At 36.4% G+C, this 19,132-nt stretch overlaps 1 protein-coding gene across 1 annotated transcript in view; it reads left to right on the plus strand.

Moving 5' to 3' along the window:
- The first annotated feature begins 260 nt into the window (after positions 1-260).
- LOC116243664 (hypoxanthine-guanine phosphoribosyltransferase-like) overlaps positions 261-19,132 on the plus strand; it is a 44,424-nt gene continuing 25,552 nt past the window's right edge. The window contains exon 1 of the mRNA XM_090149378.1: positions 261-464. Within this exon, the coding sequence (XP_090005504.1) occupies positions 459-464 (6 nt within the window). The 5' untranslated portion in view covers positions 261-458. The remainder of the gene's footprint in view (positions 465-19,132) is intronic.

The raw sequence follows: 19,132 nt of genomic DNA on the forward strand, positions 1-19,132 counted from the left end.
GAAGCACCACAGAATGGATGGTAGGCAGCCATAACAGCAGTAGAGCTATGCTTTATGCTTATTTGAGAGCAACAGCTCATAAAGATATACTTAAAATTTAGCTGCTCTGTTTTATAAGCCCGATTTAAATTAATATGGTATATACTGTAAAATATCTGAACTCAAATTTAGCTAATCAGTCTGTAAGAAAGAAAAATCCTCCCACGGAGTTGAAAAAAAATATTATCCTGTTTTGTTGTTGTATGGGAACTGTTGAGTCAGGCCTGAACCCTGATTGAACACCTGGGGGAAGGACCTGGTCAGGCAATTCAGCTGTGTGACCAGAAGGGCTGCAGCCTGGCTGCACCTCTCTTAGACCTCATTTAAGGGCTGACCAGGATCCTTTGCCAGTGGGAGAGGATTTCTTTTTGGAGGTTCCTTCTTGGTGAAGCTTTCCCCTGTGAACCTGGAATCTTCTGATGTGGGTGAGCAATCTTCTTCTCTTCCTTTATAACACATTTCTGTTGTGCTGGTTCTTCTCTCGTCATACCTTTGTTGAAATGCCTTTCCCATTGTGTTGTCCTGTCTGATTGCTATGGTTGTATATTACATACAATAGTTGGAAGAAATGTGCATTTTCTATATACTTGAAGCCCAAATGTGGTTTGTTACAAATCAGTTTAGGAGTTGATATGTGAACTGTAATCTCTGGGGTGGTATTTTATTGTAGGGAAAAGGGAACATATTCTAGTCCTGGATGGAGAAGTTGATTGTTTTGTGTTAAAAAACAACAACAACAACAAAACTCAATAAGAAAGAACATGATCACTACATGTACTAAGTTCCTGCCACTTCCAGTGAAGTCAGTGGGAGGTCAGCATTTCTTGGTGCAGTGATCAAGACACTCATCACTCAGAGGAATTTAAACAGTTCTGTGGGCTCTCAGCTGTGTCACAGCATACCTGATAATCTTGTGTCACGGAATTAACTAGATCAATCCATGCCTGTGACAGGGGGGCAGTAGGCCCCTGGCCCCACAAAATGGGAAGGGAAGGGAAAAGGGATAGGGAGGCAAATACTGAAAACCAAAAAATGTAAAACTGTGACATCTTGTCGTGCCAGAGTGCCATTTACGAGCATTTGCACTGCTGTGGGCTCACTTCTGCTGCACACGGTGTTCTCAGCAGTCTTCCAACCACATCAGATGCTCCCAGTAACCACGTTAGTTATGGGCTACAGACACAGGGCAGGCCTCTAGTCGTGACTCAAAATGTGAGCTAGCTCAGAGCTTTACATTGAAATTAGACAAAACTAACAAATGATAGGTTTTCTCTGAGAAAAAAATTTTAAAATTAGTTTTAACCATGGCTGGTTCTGATATTTTTCATTTATCTGAAATAGTTTTCAATATAGTATAAATTATATAATACTTGATAACCATAAAACTTTTTTATTTCCTGTTTACACAGACTAATTCAGATACTACTAAGTGTAATAAACTATACTTTCAGTTATTTCTATCTTCATCTTATTTATGATATGGAAGTCAAGACAAAATACATGGACTAAAATATGCAACACTTCTTCTAGTGTAATTTTACATATGGGGTATTGATGATTGTTTCTCTACTTACAACTCTTCCATATTTAAGGAATCAAATGGCTGATGTCTGGTTTTCGTAACCAAAGTAGATCTAAACAAAATAGTTTGCTGAGCAGTTGAACTAATGAAGCCTGGATGTCTTTAGATTCCATTGAATTTGTACTCCAAGGTTGAAGTTCTGGGTTTATTTTCTTATGTTTAATATGGACTGTTCTAAAATTTAAAGTCAGCATTTTTTCTTATACCTGGTGTACCAGTTACACAAAGCATGTAAAAAGGTTGTCTCTGGTTTTCTTCCTACATTGAGCTTTGTGCAATTACAGCTAAATGTCTGATAGTGACTAGGAATTTAAATACGGCCAGTCTATTAAAAAAATGGATTAAGCCACAAGCAAGATTATTCATTAAATATGGAATGGAATGCTTCTCATTCAGCAGCAAGACTGTTAGCATTAAACAATTGATATTCCTTCCTTTTTTCCATTTAACCAACAGTCCCTTGGCTCCTTTTGTTTTGACACAAATATTTGATCACTTTAAAATGACAGTGGATAATAAAAGACACGTGTGAGAAATTCACCAGGAATATATTCTACCTTTTCAGGCTCAATCAGTAGCATTTATTTCTCAAATCTGTCTGCTTTTTGTTGTCTTCATTCTTTGCAATTTGTCAACATTTTTCTTCTAATTAGTCATAAGTTAGGGTCTTAGCAAATATTCTGGCTCAAGAAACCTAAGATGTCTGGTATTTATTAGATTAGGAAATTTCATTGAATTTGATTTTAATTTAATGCAGCAATCTAGCATTACATTATTCTCCTATGTGTGACAATGCACCATCCAAAAAAAAGCATTAATTTTGGAGAATGAGACTTTCTTTAAAGTTAATTTAGCCTTTAAAATATAACTTTTTAAAAAATGTATTTGTGATGCACAGTTGAAAGCAGTTCTAAACTAAAAACACAACCCAAACAGGGGTGTATGGAAGTAAAACAGATTCTAAGTGCCCCATGGCAATAAGTGACGTGACAGACCTTCACAATGGGAAGCCAAATGAAATGATTATGAATTCAGATTGAGAACAGTACGCAGAAAAAGAAAAGAGGGTAATCTTGACTTTAAAATATCCACATCAGAGGGAAACCAACTCAGTGTTAACTACATTACTTGATTAATTAGTTTGAAATGTTATGCATGTCCTCCTTTTGCAGTTTCACAGAACTGGACTTCAGGAATTGTGCTTTGATGCAGCCAACTGCTGACAGTGTTACAGCACTTCACTGTGTTACTGACATCAGTATATGAGAGGTTTCGGCAAATGAGGGCACGCTCAATAATTCAAGATTTTACTTTGTTTTCTGCTCACATCAGCAACTATTTTGCTAGGTAGCAAGTTTCACAACTTGGAGTCCTTCTGTCATTGTGTAGAACATGCCAGTATTCAAGAAAATTAGCTCTGAAATGCATCTTCCAAGATATGAAGAAAAAATTCACTGAACTTAATAATAAACACTAATAAGCATCTAAAATATTCTAAAACATGCCTCAAGCAATACTTTCTGTAATCTCTGTGATAAGTGATAACACAATCTTTCTATGTATCCCTTTACCTTTTCCTACCTACTTCATGACTGAGAAGTCTGACAATCAGATATAATCAAAAGAGTAATGGTTTACAGGATTTTCTTTTGAAGGCAGGTATCTCCTTAAATTCTAAATATAAGCACAGAATTTGTGAGCTTTGCATGAAGGGTTTCCAATAGAACAAGTAACTGATTATTGGAAGTAAAAGTCATTTATTTCCCTTTTGTCGTCCTTGGCCTGATTTCAAGTGATATACTTCTCCATTAGCCAGGACAGCCAATTGCCAGAACATCTCAGTTTAGGTCCCTCATCTACTATATATACTGCTGTGTGAACTCCAGCTAAGCAGACAGGTTCCTGTGTTTTAGTTCCCTACAGGAATAATAACATTACCTTGTCTCAAGAGAGTTATTTTTAAGGTGAAATAGAAAAACCAACAAAACACAAACACACACAACCCCCACTGAAACAACAACAAAGAAAAACAGAAAACTGATTAAAAACTGGTATCTGTCTATGGTAATGGAAGCAAAATGTATCTTAAAATAGATACATGTAATATTCCCTGTTTGGTTTATTTAGTTTGCAAATTAATCAGGACAGGGAGAATGTCTTGATCTATTTTGTAAAGTGCAATGTGAATACACAGTGGTATGTACATGATTGTTGTTAATAAGAAATACTTTCAGCTTTGGGAGTGAAATGTGATTTTCCTGGCAGAGAGCTGCAATTTCAGGGCTATTGCATTCTTTTACTGTATTTCTAGAGTCAGCACCCTAGGATAGGTGATATCCCTTCGGAGAGGGGCAAGTCACAATAGTTTTTGTCCTTAGTATAAATAGTGATATTAGCAAAATGCTGCAAATAAATGAGCTTGATAAAAACAGAAGATGGCTTGAACTGCCTGGATTCTGCAGGCCTTTCAGCTCTTCAGCCTGGGAAGGTAACTTAACATATCCCATTCCTTGGTGTAAAGTGAATAATGACATGCCTTAAATTCTACATTCAGAACTCCGGGCATTCCTCATGCCCTAAATGGATCCCACTGACCAGTTGTTGGCTATAACAAAGCCAAAATCATTCAACTCATTCCAAAACTGAACTTTGATAAGAGGAATTTGCCATCTGGATTTAAAAACTTCACTGAATGTTCAGTACTCCTGCTTTCTAAGTAGCCAACTGCTGCTTGTGGTCAAGTTTTTACTTGTGTGTATTTCTGGCATTTAGATTTGCTTTTATTTTTAATACTGACCCTAAGACACGTTTTAGGTCCAATATGTGACTTTGTTTAAGCGTATCAGAAACTATGCAAGGCTGGCCCCTACAATTAATGTACCTGTCTTTTGTTTGAAAGGTTCACACTTTCCCTCAAGACTAAGAAACAGAGCTATCTTTTAAATTGTATAGAATTTAACGCTCCCCACAATATGTACTTGGCATACACTGAGTTTGTCTTTTTGTGAAAGATGCGAGTTGACTGAGTAAATAAATACTCTATAGCATTTCTCCATCCGGCCCTACCATTCTGTTAAGGGGTATCCCAAAAAAATACTGTTTCTAGAAACTGGCTTCCAAAGCCTGTTGACTGCACCATGAATTAGCCAGCTTCTGAGACTTCTGTTTGAAAAGGTCCTGTACACACGTGAAGAATACCAGCCTAAACTGATGACAAATTAGAAACAAACTGAAGATGCAACAAGTCATCTATTGCTGTCAGTATGTATAGTTGCAAAGCAAATGAGAATTCTTAAGTATGCGACTCTATTGAAAAGAATGTGCAGATATGCTTAATTTCCAAGTCCAATGAATCATACTTCTTTTCTAGCAGCTTTAGACATGTTTCTTTATTGCAATTTGATAGATAGTCCAGACAATTTCATATTGTTTTCTTGCTAACAAAACTTGATACTTAATTATAAAAAGCCCAAACAAATTTAATTTCTTTCCCTCTCTTTCTCTCTTTATCTTTCTTATATTTCTTCTTTATTCTTTCCTTTCTTACACCCACTACATATGTCAGGGCAGCACTGGGGAAATAACACAGTCTAAATTTTTAACATTAGTTCACATTAGAAAATTGCTGAAAATTAATCCGCTAAAGTGAAAGATCAATCTCTCACTTCAGAAATATTAAGGAGACTGCAAAGCATCCATCAGCAATGCAACAGGCTTTCTATGCAGTATTTTTTACTAGGAATTATTTTCTCAGATTTCAGTATGAATTTGCAGTTCTCGTACTTAGGTGTTACTCAATGAAATTCAACAGCACTGAGAATGGATCTTGTAAATTACACAAACTGCTGATGATTTGTGAGAGAACATAGAAGATTGGCAGTTGAAACCACCAAATAAGGGATCTGTGCCATCTCTCCTAGAAGGCCAAGAAGAGGGTTTAGAACAAGCAAAAATGACCTGAAAACAGACCTATATCATGGAGTTGCTTGTCATTATGAAACACCTCACCTCCCACACTTGGTTTACAAATACATGAAGCTCAAGCATAATTCCAGAATTTAACTATGCCCTGAACTCAGTTCACAGATACTTAAGATCCCTCCCTCCAACTTTCTCTTTATGTTTCTATGGCTTAAGGAAAAAAAAAAAAAAAAAAAAAAAGATAATTGAATCAGTAGGAGACATTAAAATAGTAAGCTAAACTTTCTTTCCTCTACCATAGAATCCTGAATTTTGCTAAAATATGAATGGGAGTTTTTGGCACAATCTCCAACTCCTGGTTGTGTAATTCCATCAAACCTTTTGCATATTACTTGTATAGTTTCTAAGGTGTACTGTGGGGAATATGGCCTTTCACACTTAAGATTAGTGGGATTGTTCTTAATGATAATATTAAAATTAGCAGTAATTCTAAAATTCATCAAAACCAGTATTTGCCACCTACGTTTCCCTATTAAAATGTGTTTGTAAAGTACATAGGGTACAAAACAACAGCATGAGATCCATTATTCAATTACAAGGCTGCCATTAAATCAGGCAGATAATCTGAAATTTTCAGTTACTGTGGGAATTTTCAAAGTAATTAATGGGTTTTGGACAACATGACATCATTGCAGTGACTGACATTTGGTTGAACTTAATATGTCACTTAGCGTTCACTGCTAAGCAACCAAGCTTCTGGTATGCTGAATGTCTGAGACGTGAGGTCAATGTCTGAAGTGTATATGCAACACAATTACAACTCCTATTCTGTAACAAAAGTGCTCGGACTTAAGTTATTATTTCAGTTATTCTCCTGTTTCAGAAAAATTGAATCTTCAAGATTGCCTTTCATAACAGGCAAGTGTGTTCTCCGTAACTTATAGTTCTGCACTTGTTCTAAACTTACATACCTTCCATTTCTGATCTGTGCTGGTGCTTGCTACTTAAATACAGCAAAGTATGTCTTGCAAGTAATAAAGACAAAGCAAAATTAACCACTTTAATCTGGATACTAGTTACCTTTACGTTTACTTCACTAAGGATTGAGCTATTGACCAAGATGGATTTTTCAGGAGGAAAAGAAAAATCCAGCGCTGGATTTGATGTCAAGTTTCCACAACGATGGACTTAAGATGGACTGAGGACAGTGATTCAGGCCTGCTTGGTGAAAAATAATTTTAAATAGACTCCCATAACTCTGATCATATGATCAGAAAATCATTGTACTTATTAAGGAGTGGTTCAGACTTACTTCATCTTAATATTCCAAATAAAAAGCTAACTGATGGATGCTCGTTATGACATTTGTTCAATTTTTACTTCTTAGTCTGCCTATTCTCAAGTCTTCCTTACAGAAGATCAGCTGCCTTACAGAAGATCAGTGAAATGTTACAGCTTTTCATCAAATAATTTTTTCCAGTCACAGCATGTTGCTTCAGGAACTGGTCTCACCTTTTCCGGGAGTAATTTGGAAAAAAGTTCCGCCTTGGCCAAATTTGACCTCTGACTGATTGCTTCAAAACCTACACACCCCAAATGAGAAAAACTGTCCAGGATAAGACATGTAATAATGATCTCACCTGACAGAATGAGAATGATACAACTGAAGTAGAGGCCAGAGTAGTGGAAAAGAAAACGGATATTTTCTTACTTGCTTATTTTCTTTGCCAAATGTGCTCAAACAGGAAGGATAATATAACAGATGATGGTCTGAGCTCCAGAACTCAAGGACAAAAGTATGTGATTCATACATAGTGCAGCTAGTTAAGAAGAGATATATTAAGTAATTCTGGAAGGAAAGCAGCACATGTCAGTATCATTTTTAGTTTGCTCATGCAAGAAATCAATAGCTGAACTTATAAAATATGAGACAGTTTGTGTGATATACCTTCCAGGTAGTTGTATGTACTTCTTTTTCAGCAATATTACTATAAACTGCTAGATACTTTTAGTATTTGGTTGTTATTAAATTATAATTCAACTGTTCTAAAATATCTGTAATTGTCAACTTGATTCATATACAACTGTCTGGCTTAGCTGCAGCTAATGCATATACGGTGTTTTTTGACAAGATTAAAATGGTAGATGAAGACATACTATTTACCAATATCCTGATCACAGCATATTATCTAAACTGGGGCAAATGCTAAGGTGCTTATCAAGTTCCAAATGTAAGAACTTTGCATAGAAAAATGTGACTATTAACATATGTGCATATCTATGTTCTTCATCTTCACGTGTAATCAACTCTCAGCTACAGAAGAATCACTTATGTTCCACTGAGGCTTAAGAACTTCTAAGTCTTTAACAACCTTTCATCATACAAGTTTGTCTTTTAAACATACTGACTTTGAGTGTAGTTTTTCATTTTCTGAAAATTTATGACCTGAACTTCTGAATTGCTGGCAAAATTCTTATGCCCAACATGAGTCTCAAACCAATTTATGGAAATCTCTCACTAAAATCGGTTCAGTGAAAAGACTATTTGTACATCAGTACTATTTGAAGCTGAATGAAAGGCATTCGAGACATTTGTATTTATTTTTGAAGTCAATATACTTAATGTCAATCTTCAAATGAATTTTAAATTGTGTTTTTGAAAACTTCAGGTTAATATTTTTTATATTGCTTCTACATGAGAACCTAGCATTCCAGGCTCTATCCAGCTCCCATTACATTTAGTGGAAGATTCTTATTAATTTAAATAAGAGTTGGATATGTCCAAAGGATCAACTTTAACCTCAGGATTGTTTGTTTCTCTTTTTTTTTTTTTCACAGTGTAGTTGCATTTCATAGTTAAATACTTATTTTAAAACTATTTTAGACAACATTATAATTGAGATAAAAATTGGGATGCTTAAGGTAATAATAGCTAAAAGCAACTATAGAGCATAATTTGACACGTTGATGCCTTATTTCCACACTTCTAATTTTAGAACTTCTCATTGTAAAGATCTACTGCAGTACCTATATGAAAGATGGGATATGAACAAAATTTATATATGAAGGATAAGCGCCAGACTGTATTAGTTATTAAGAAAGGAAGCCAAATGTTATTATCTTGCTAAAGATAGCCAGTTCTCAGTTAAAAGACAGGGAGTTGCAATGCTTTGAGAAGGCCTCAGAATCATGTATTTGGGTCAAACATGACTGATATGACTGATCAATCTTTGCAATTTTTCTTTCTTTTTTTTTTTTTTTTTTGTAACACTGTCACTTCTCAGCATAAAATCACTTTTTAATGAATTGAGAATTGCTTTCAAGAAGCCAACCTCCAATGGATGGGCTCAGTTTCAGTTATTGCTCATCTTGCTTTTAAACTTGCTGGTTTTAAGCTGGATTTAAGAAAAAATGTTTCATGTGGTGGGACTTTGTAGGTCATATTGCAACTGCACTTTTAGTACACTGGCTAGAATATAGAGGCTCTCTTGTTGCATACGCTGCAGTCCTCAATGAAAAAATGTGCTCATGGCTTACCCAGAATCAGATTTGGGATTCAGGACTCCTGGGAACACTCTCACGTTCGCTCCATATAGGCTGTGTGGTTCTATGAAGATGACTTGTGCCCACACAGCTACACAAACAATTTTGCTGTGATTGCTGCAAAGGCTGTTTTGTGTAGTAGGAGATCATCAAAATAACCATACATCCAATGAGTCTTTTCATAGTTGACTGCTAGCTGGGAGGTTTTTTCTGCTCTTTAAAAATGTTTCTATTTTGATATTGCTTTTTCTGTTTTTCCACACAATGCAAAATTCTTCTTCCATTTGCTTTGCAGCCCAGTATTCATGTTTACTTGCTACAATCCTCAAATATGGGAACATTACATTTGTCAAGAATTGCAAGGTGTTAAAAATCATGAAAGCCCTGTAGTTTGGTAAAAATGAGTCCCAAAACTACAGTTTTCTATTATCACCTGCTACATTTCTGTAGGCATTTCAGTTGGACTGAGGAAGAAACCAGGCCCATTTCATTTTAGCAACTCAGGAAAAATGTGGTTAATTTTATTGGTAAACAGCTTGACTGAAAGTGTCCTCTGTGCACACACAGATTAAGGCTATGCACCAATCTTAATCACAATGATATGAAATACTTACACCACAGCACCCTGTTGTTAGGGAAGGTGTTTAGATGCTATACAATGTGGCCAGAGTACAAACTAGTCTTAGAAGTAGGAATATTTGCATGATAATCTAGCTCTAAGTGTTTTGCTTCACAAAAAGGTCAGATTATAAAACTGACTTTAAACTCTACTCCAAAAGCAAATAGATATCACCCCTTTAGTAGTTCTTAGGAGGCAAGCATTCTCTATTTCCAGCCAGCAAAGTCGTATATGAACTCCAGAATCTTTTCATTACTGAATGAAAATGGAAAAGCTTATCCCATATTGTTTGACTTCAGGTTTTCCCTTTAATATACATTTTTGCATATATAGTCCAGGATGTTTTAGTCTTCACAATCAATATTGGACTGGGAGGTTTATTGTTCACTGTCCATTGCTCTCATTTCTAAGGTACTTCCTTCCGTCAGCTATTTGTATCATTGCTTAGCTTTGGTAAGACAAGCAATGTCAGTTATATGCACAACTGAGCAGAAATGTGAACACTTGGAACGCTCTTCTTTCACAGTGAGTTGTTTAATACCTATTGTTATGTCGCTTTTTAGTTTAATTAGATAAAGTTCAAAACTCAGTCAGCTGCGCTTGTTTGGGACAATGGGGACATCTGCTGGTCAGTGGGACAAACGGCCTCACATCCCCACAGCTTTCAGAGGAACGCAGAGAGAATCACAGAATATTCCCGAGTTGGAAGAGACCTACAAAGATGACCTAGTCAAAATCCTGGCTCCACACAAGACTGCAAACCTCACGTTTGAGGGAATTATCCAAACGATTCCTGCAGCTTGAGGCTGTGAGCACTTTTGAAAGGAGGAGTGTGGCAAGCATCACTTATTTTCACCTCGCTTATTTTCCATTGGATTTCAAAAGACGTACCTTGCAATTATGGTCTATTACTGAAAATATTTCATTTTTAGAAGGCCAGTAACAGCTTGCAGTAATGTAAAACAAGAAGTCCACCTGGAGGAGGAAGTCACTGGCTTGTCACTTCCTTCTCAGTAGGTACCACTTGCACAAACACACAGCACACACCATTGCTTTCAGCTGCTTTCAGTGGCGCATACGGTTCTGCTCATAGCAGGCACTCAGTGCTGCACAGCCTCTACAGTTCACTCTGCAACCAGACTGTCCCATCGTTAGTACAACAGGCTTCATTCTCACATATTCTTCTCCAAAGAGAAACTCAAGAACCAGAATCGTAGGCAAAAATTCATGTTGGCTCACTGCAATGTAATTTAGAAACTCAGAGCAATGTCTCTCAATTTGTTGTAGCTGGTACAGCTAGCTGGGACTCCTGAAATTATGCTAACCAGAAAATCGACCACAGAAGTAAGACACCCCTGTGAAAATGTATCTAGGTTTGGGGTCACTGACCAGTAGCTGACAAACATAGCTATGGCTGTGCCTAGCCATGCTGAGCAGAGGAGGAGGAGAAGAAGAAGAAGAAGAAGAAGGAGAAAAAAAAAAACAACAACAACAACAAAAAAAACAACCAGAAGGACTGTAATTTTGCAGTTTTTGCTGTAGTTTGCCCATATTTTTTTGTTTGTTCTAATGTTCAGGAGCATAAAAAGAAGACAACTTGTCACCTTTGAATGCAAATGTATACAAATTTAAGTTACAAATCCATTCTGGTCTTTATCCTGTATAGGATTGCTAGGCAAATCAGTACTACAAAATACTAGAAGTATCCTAAAAATCATTGGAACAAGTATATTAGTAAAAATCAAGTTTATGCAGGTTTTTCAAGTTCATGCTGCCAATGGAGGGAGTTGGCAAACTCTGGGGAAGAAACTTGAAATCTATCAAGCTGAAGCCTTACAACTTCCAAACAAAATAAATCAGAAGAGGACAAAATATGAACAGAATTGTCTAGAGTAGTAACAGCAACCACAGTTTCATCACAGACAGCAAAAGGGATAAGGTGTAAGTCAGAAGAAGCTTGCTGACATGTTACACCCATCCTTGAGCAGCTCAAAAGCTTATTCTTTAAAAGTAGCCATGAATATCCTTCATCTTTTTCGAGGGATTGTTTCTATGAGTCAAGATTGCTGGATCCAGCACAGCATTTACTGTTGTTACCAGTAGCAAGAGCAATCAGAAAAAAAAGAAGGTAATATCTGTACTTTGTTTGTCTTTTGGATAAAATGGCACATAACATTTTTGACTTGCTGTATTATATCATAATTTCCCTCTTGACTTCAGCTGTCAACATGTCAGACTGTTCTGATCCCCTTTCAAGCTTTCATGACAAAAGCCCCCAAGAGATTAATTCTTTTCATTCATCAGTTTTCTACTTTAAAGTCTTCCATGCCTTGAGGGAAGGAGAGCAAACACAAGGGGGTCAGTAGGGGGTTAAACATTCTTCGACCATATGAAACAAATGTGCTGGCCTACTGGTTGTCATAGGCTGGTAGTGGGAGAAATTGATTAGCAAATGAAAGAGACAAAATGGCTAACTAATTCTGCACATTTATCTGTGAGAGTTCAACACTGTAGGCTACAGCTTTCTCATAAAACATTTCTATGAGCCTTTCTGGTTTTAACTGCTTTGACACGCTTTCCACCAGTGCTTTGATTTTTGGCTAAGTGATTTCTACTTCAGTGAAAAATCTCTCCCTATGGAGCAGCAGCAGGTGTTTTGTTACTGTTTTCCATGCCTTGACCTGCTGGAGAGTTTTCTTTTGATTTTCATAGGGTAAATGCCTCAGAAACGTAATGCTTCTCACAGTAACTACTGCACAGAGGAGAAGAGGAAGCAGGATCCAGGAGTTCCTACTGTTAAAGTGTTAAGTTTTAGCAAAATACATCAAAATAATCTAACATAAGTCTTACCTTCAACTGCTCTGAAGGTTAGACATTGTGTGTGAAACATTTCACACAGCTTCTTTTGGAAATGTAAACTGCCTACAGTAGCTCAGAACAAGAAAACTCAGGGGAATATCCTTTACCGGGACTGCATTAAGAGCATTTTCCTTTCCAGATGACCGAAAATGATAGCAGTTTGTATTTGGTTTGAACTCTTGTACAAACTGAACTAGTTTTTGACATGCAGCAAGATTTACGTCATTTCTGAATACTGGTACCAATAAGGAGCCCAGCTTCATGTAGCTTTCTGATTGATTTCCATTGGTCTCAAGTTTAGAGACGATCATTACTGTGATCTAAAAGGTATTTGACACATATGTTCTTAGTGATTTATGCATGAAAACTGAACTTCCACTTCAAAATGAAATCTACTCAAAATATTGAAATAGTGTACATGATCAAAGTAAAGTGGAAAGTGAAAAAAAACAAGACAGAAAATTAATACAGTATCGAGCCTTTTTTTTCCCCACAATGCCTACCCAAGTAGTAACTCAGCATAAATACAGCTACAGTCTTTTTTAGAATTCTTAATGTATTCTGCTAAGAACGTGGCAGTGTTCTTTTCTCTGTAATCCTCTTTATGGTCATTTGGCATCATCTAAGTGATCTTGGAGTGCAAGCTTTTGTGAAAACCAGTATCACCTTGGTTCCCTGCTCACTTAAGGTCAGATGTTTAAGGCACCTGAAATTGTGATTACATAGGTGGTACAATTCTAAAAAGTACCTAAGTTCTTAATTTTCTCTGTATTAGTTGGTTTGAAAATTCTATTCTCTCTGTAATAACAATTTTATATGCCTTTCAAAGCTGGAACTTTAAAATTGGGCTATTAAATATATTTTAAATGTTGCCTTCTGAATTTCAAGATCTTGAAATCTAACTGTTGGTCTCCTCCATAACTGGAATGATATGGTATGTTATAACCTCTGAAGTATTACAGAATAAAAAGAATGACAAGTGAGGAGGAGACTCTGAACAGGCACCCTATTTTCTTATGAAGGAGCAGCTACTTGGTAGCCACTCTATAGCATTTTCATTAGTGAAAGTATGAATGGGCAAGTACCATAGGCATTGAGCATTAGATTTTAGCACGTGCAGCTCCAGCAATAAGTACATGCTGTCTGCAGTACCGAGCTCTGCCAATAACTTATCCACTCATAGATAACATCTTTGAACTTTGCCCAGAGAGTCGCACCTGAACTGCATTTGCTCGTTTCCAATCTGCCATTAGCTGAATCTGTCCCCAGCGAGATTTATAAAAGCATTTATCTGTTATCACCATTTCCTTTTTGATGTGCGTTATAAGTGAGACATTTCTGGTGTTTTGTGTGAACTTGCAAAACAAGAAATGCTTAAAGTGAACTGTTCAAACATTTCACACATGCATAACTGGAAAGGCAATAATTACAACAAGTGCTGCACTAGCAGTCTGTATAGCTATGTGGACTTCCTTTGAATAAAAAGAATTTGTAATAGTGATGATCACCTGGATACAGAATAGAACTAGTGCACTCTTGGTATGGGAACCCATTCAGTATGCTGATATGATAAGAACAAAATCACAGTATCACAGAATCGTAGGGGTTGGAAGGGACCTCCAGAGATTATCAAGTCCAACCCCCCTGCCAAAGCAGGTTCCCTACGCCAGGTTGCACAAGTAGGTGTCCAGGCGGGTCTTGAATATCTCCAGAGAAGGAGACTCCACAACCTCCCTGGGCAAAATAACTTGCTTCATTTTCACATGCACTGTGGAAAATAATTATGAAAAAATGTTAAAGCAAGTGCACAACAGTAGCAGTTTGGTTTTCTAATTACTATCTTTACAGATAGTAATGGCTAAAAATATAAGCAAACATAATACATTTGTTTAACTATTAGTACAGAACATAAGTGCATGTGGAAATGCAATAGGTATTCAAAGCCCCAGGCAAGCAAAGCAAGCTCCGTGGATGGCTATGGCACATTGACTGTAGCTTTTCTTTTTACCATCCTGTGGGTTGTAATGAAAACTGCACCAGCACTCCTCAAGGCACCATGAGTGAATGAATTTCTTTTGGTATCTTGAACTCTCTGAATGTCAAGCTACTTTCTGGCAAGACATGTGATAGGAATTTGTTTATATTATGTGATAGGAATTTGTTTATATGTTTTTACGACAGAATTATAGGATGTTCTGCTTCAATTAGAAGTGCACCAGAAATGGGCAAAAATAACTTTTCTCTGCAATTGGCAAATCTTTAAAATTCCAACCAAATCAAAGTTTGGTTTGACCTGTTTATATCCATGCAAGTCAGAAGCCCTCTGCACTCTCCTATACTTCAAACCTTAGAGGTCATCTGTCAGATTTTATTTTTCTTTCTTATAAGGACTCCAGGATAGAATGAAAGATAGAGATTCATTCCTGGGATTGGAATAAATGATGAGCTAACTATTGTCAAAAACATCCTAGCTCTTTCGGTGCAGAAAGGTTTGCAAGTGGATATGTTAATGTATTTTTAGATTCTGTTTGAACAGCTGACAAAGACAAAATAATTGACAACAGATGCAAGGTTAGAAAGTGACAACTGAAAGCATCACCATAAGTCTGGAAAACTTCATATGGGGACTTGGAGGAAGATGGGCAAAATAGTCTGATTTCTGGGACTGAGTTTCATATGTATCTGATTGTTATATGAGTCAACTGGAGACTACTTTTGTTTCCATTTAACACCATGTGGAGTGCTGGAACCATGATAATTGGTTCTGGTGAATGATCTTTGTTGGTTAAAAGGCTAAAATTCAAAGCCTGGAATCAGTACTTTAAGAAAATTAGAGATTTTACTTGTGGACACAAGACATTAAAGACCTTACAATTTTTTTTTTTAGTTTAAGAACAGGTCAAATCAAGTGACAATCTAAAACAAGTGACTTTTTTGAATGTAGAAGACACAATTCAAGACAGACTTAATTTTCGTGAAAAGTTCAGATGAGATGACTGTGGTTACGTTTAGTCTTGGGAAATTCTTCTTATGCTGTAAACATTTCATAGAGGAACATTCATATAGTGATCTTTAGTTTTAATATATTTTTTGGCAGATCATAAATGAAATATATACTGTCTAAACATGTATAGATTTCTAATAGCAGAAAAGCCTATACAGATTGCCTACAGCTGTCCTAACCACATGAAACAATTGAACAACTTCCAGTAACCTTATTTTGCTGTAAATTCATTCATCAGATGTTAGATGTTGGGCCACAGATAAATAATGAACAGTTTGGCTGTGTAATATTGTCTGTTGGTACAATCTTTCACTTCTACAGCAATCCAATCCTTTCTGTAGGATGTAGACAAGAAAATATCAAAGACTTGTTTTCTCCAATTGCTATTGAACTTCATAAATGAAGATCATGTTGTGGAAGAACATGCCTTTATGTGGACTGATTTTCCAATCTTTGTTTAATGAAATTCTAAGTTCTATCATCAGAGCAGATATTGGCAATAACATTGCCTATGCATAGGAATCAACATTACCATCCTTAAGTGAAAAAGTTAAAAGCTTTGTTCAGTTGGGAATTATTCTATGTAACTTAAATCTACACAAGACTTGTAACTGTCTTCACAGAGAGCTCTGCAACTGTGTTAGTTGTTACTGAAGTGATTACTGTGTCTCAGACTTGAAAACATTTCCAGCAATTCAATATTTCCAGTTTCAAGTTCAAAACCAAGAACAAATTGCAAGCCAAATTTATTCTGATGTAATTCAAGTGGAGGATAAATCTGGTCTCAAGATTCCAGGTCATGTTTTGAGCAAGTTTGGAAGTGCCCCTATTTCTTTTAACTTAACATTTGCTTATAATGTGAAGCAGGATAATGGGCAGTGCAGTTTTTCAGTGTTAACTGGAACAAAATTGCATATTCCTGATGACTTTTCATACCATCTTCAACAGAGATTATATAAGGTATAGAATGCACTGTTTTACCATGAGTCCGATTTACCATTTGTTTTCAACCAGTCTAATTCTATTGTTGTAAGTTCCACACTAATTTAATATTCACACTAGTGAGAATATGTTAGAATAGGATAGGTTTCACCTGTACTAAATTTTTGTAATGAAGTTTCAGAAATGCTGACATGGTAAACATGCATGACTCGTAACTGCACCTATATATGAAGTCCTTTATATTTTTGCTAATGTTTGATAAATTTGAAATAAAAAAAATCAATGGTCAAACCTTTAACATTTTGAGTTGCTGTTAAGTGTACATGTGGGATGGATGGTCAAAATTTTATCCTAGGATTGCCTTTCAATCAATCAGAAAATTCTTCCCCTACAATCAGAAGTGTAATAGAATGCAAAACGGTAGTGGATTATTGGCCTATCCAGCTGTAAAAGTGCAAAATACCCACACAGTGCACGTGTACTAGACTTAGGACATTCTGATCGTTTTCTAATTGCCATAAAAGTAAAGTCAGCTAATGATATTGTACATGTTGACACCAAAAAAGCTAGCATGCTTTCAACAATTTCTCACCCATCTTATCTACTTGTAATACCCCAATTCAAAATTGACATGCACAGATCTCTTACAGTATCCAGAAACTCCAGATGATTTGTAGCCACAACCTGCAGCAAAAAGGATGAGCAAAGTATGATCATATTTTATCCTTTAATTTTTCCTATTCTCCTTCTCTCCCAGCTTTACACAATCAGAGTTCTCCTCTCCCATATGATGAATTTTTTCAGAAGTGATTATCAGGTGTGCTTAGAAAGTGCTAAAAAGAGTTTTTTGAATGTCGTATCTCACCTCATCTGGTGTTTCATTCCTGCCAGCATAACAGTCATCAAAAAACTTAACAAAAAAAAAAGCCAGTGTGTTTCATTCCTTCAGTAGGTTTTGTATCTCTTCTGCATAATAGACTGCTAGATTATATTACAAGAGAAGAAAGCCAGAATGGCAGACATAGAGAACAACTGCAGAAGACAATTAAGGACAAATAATTTGGGAATTGAGTGGTAGATGGATGTTATGCATGTTATAAATTCATATAAGAAATAACTTATTGGGTCTGAATGAGGACACAGTTTGGGATGGAATACGTATGACTGTGACCTTTCTTTTCAGTGTGCAATAATTGTTAAAAGAGCTGAAATATTTTTTCATAAAATGATTATGAGTTTTGAGAGGTGACATTTGAAAGAAAGTTATAAATTATAAAGCAGACATCTAAATGTTTTCATAATGCTGAAATGGTTATTGTTATAAAATGTATTTGATGTAACAGGAAGCATATGTCTCATTAGGCTGACTGCACAGAAAATGTTCTCTGTAGCCCAACTACATAATCATTCACACTGAATATGTGCCATTCACCTCCCAGTATATGCTCACATGAAATCTGGTGAAATACAAATGTATGCTAATACAGATTTAGATGTATACATTTCACATGCTCAAAGCTCACTTATGCCACTGAAGCCATCCCCATTATATTGAATCCAGCAATGTCCAATGGTCCCAACTGGAAATCTCTCCATTAAATTCATTGGACCTTTTGTAATAATCCACTCAAATCAAGTAATGTAAAATTGAACTCATAGCACAAGAAATTTATGAGGAGGATTTTATCAGTAACATTTACACCAGTCTATCCTTTTAGCTGGGATGATTTAAATGTTGCTTGCGCTAACCATGTAAATCTCTCACTGATGTCACTCTGTCAAGATAATATGGCCTGACCTGTGAAGTTAATACATTGTGTACAATGATGAAAGAAAATTTAATGAGTTTACAATACATAGTCAGGTTACCAACAAAGCATTTTAATAGCTATTTGAAATATGCTTACTTAGAAAATCATCATTCACAGAGAGAGAAACATACAGCAGCCCCTATGGTTTACAGTGCTTTATTAATATCTAGGTTATATGGGCACCAAAATCTTCAAACAAAACTAAATAATCTTGATTTTGTAACACCTTTGCGAACAACATTAATGTAGGAAATATACATATTCTTCTGTAAGGGAAAAATAAGTATCTACCAACCCAATGCAAAAGATCACAAAAAAACCCTACAGAATTACAAACCCAGTTTAACTGAATGATCAGTGCTAACTCAGCTATGAATGCAACTGTCACAATCAATACACTGGAATTGAGAGAGAGTGTTTGGAACAGGCTGCCCAGAGAGGTTGTGGATGCCCCATCCCTGGAAGTGTTCAAGGCCAGATTAGATGGGGTCCTGGGCAGCCTGGTCTAGCATTAAATGAGGAAGTTAGTGGCCCTGCATGTGGCAGGGGTGTTGGAGATGCATGATACTTAAGGTCCCTTCCAACCCTGGCCATTCTGTGATTCTGTGATTCTGTGTGGCAGGTAGGTGGCAAATGAGTGAGGGCAGGCTCTTTCCAGCAGGGCCCAGAAACAGGATAAGGGGCAACAGGTTCAGACACAGGAAGTGCCATCTGAAAATGAGAAACAACTTCTTCACTTTGACAGAGAACTGCAACAAGCTACAGGAGAGGTTGTGGAGTCGTCTTCTCTGGAGATATTCAAATACCATCTG

Source organism: Phasianus colchicus, chromosome 13 (genome assembly GCF_987193195.1).
Source record: "Phasianus colchicus chromosome 13, bPhaCol1.hap1.1, whole genome shotgun sequence".
Classification (NCBI taxonomy): Eukaryota; Metazoa; Chordata; class Aves; order Galliformes; family Phasianidae; genus Phasianus; species Phasianus colchicus.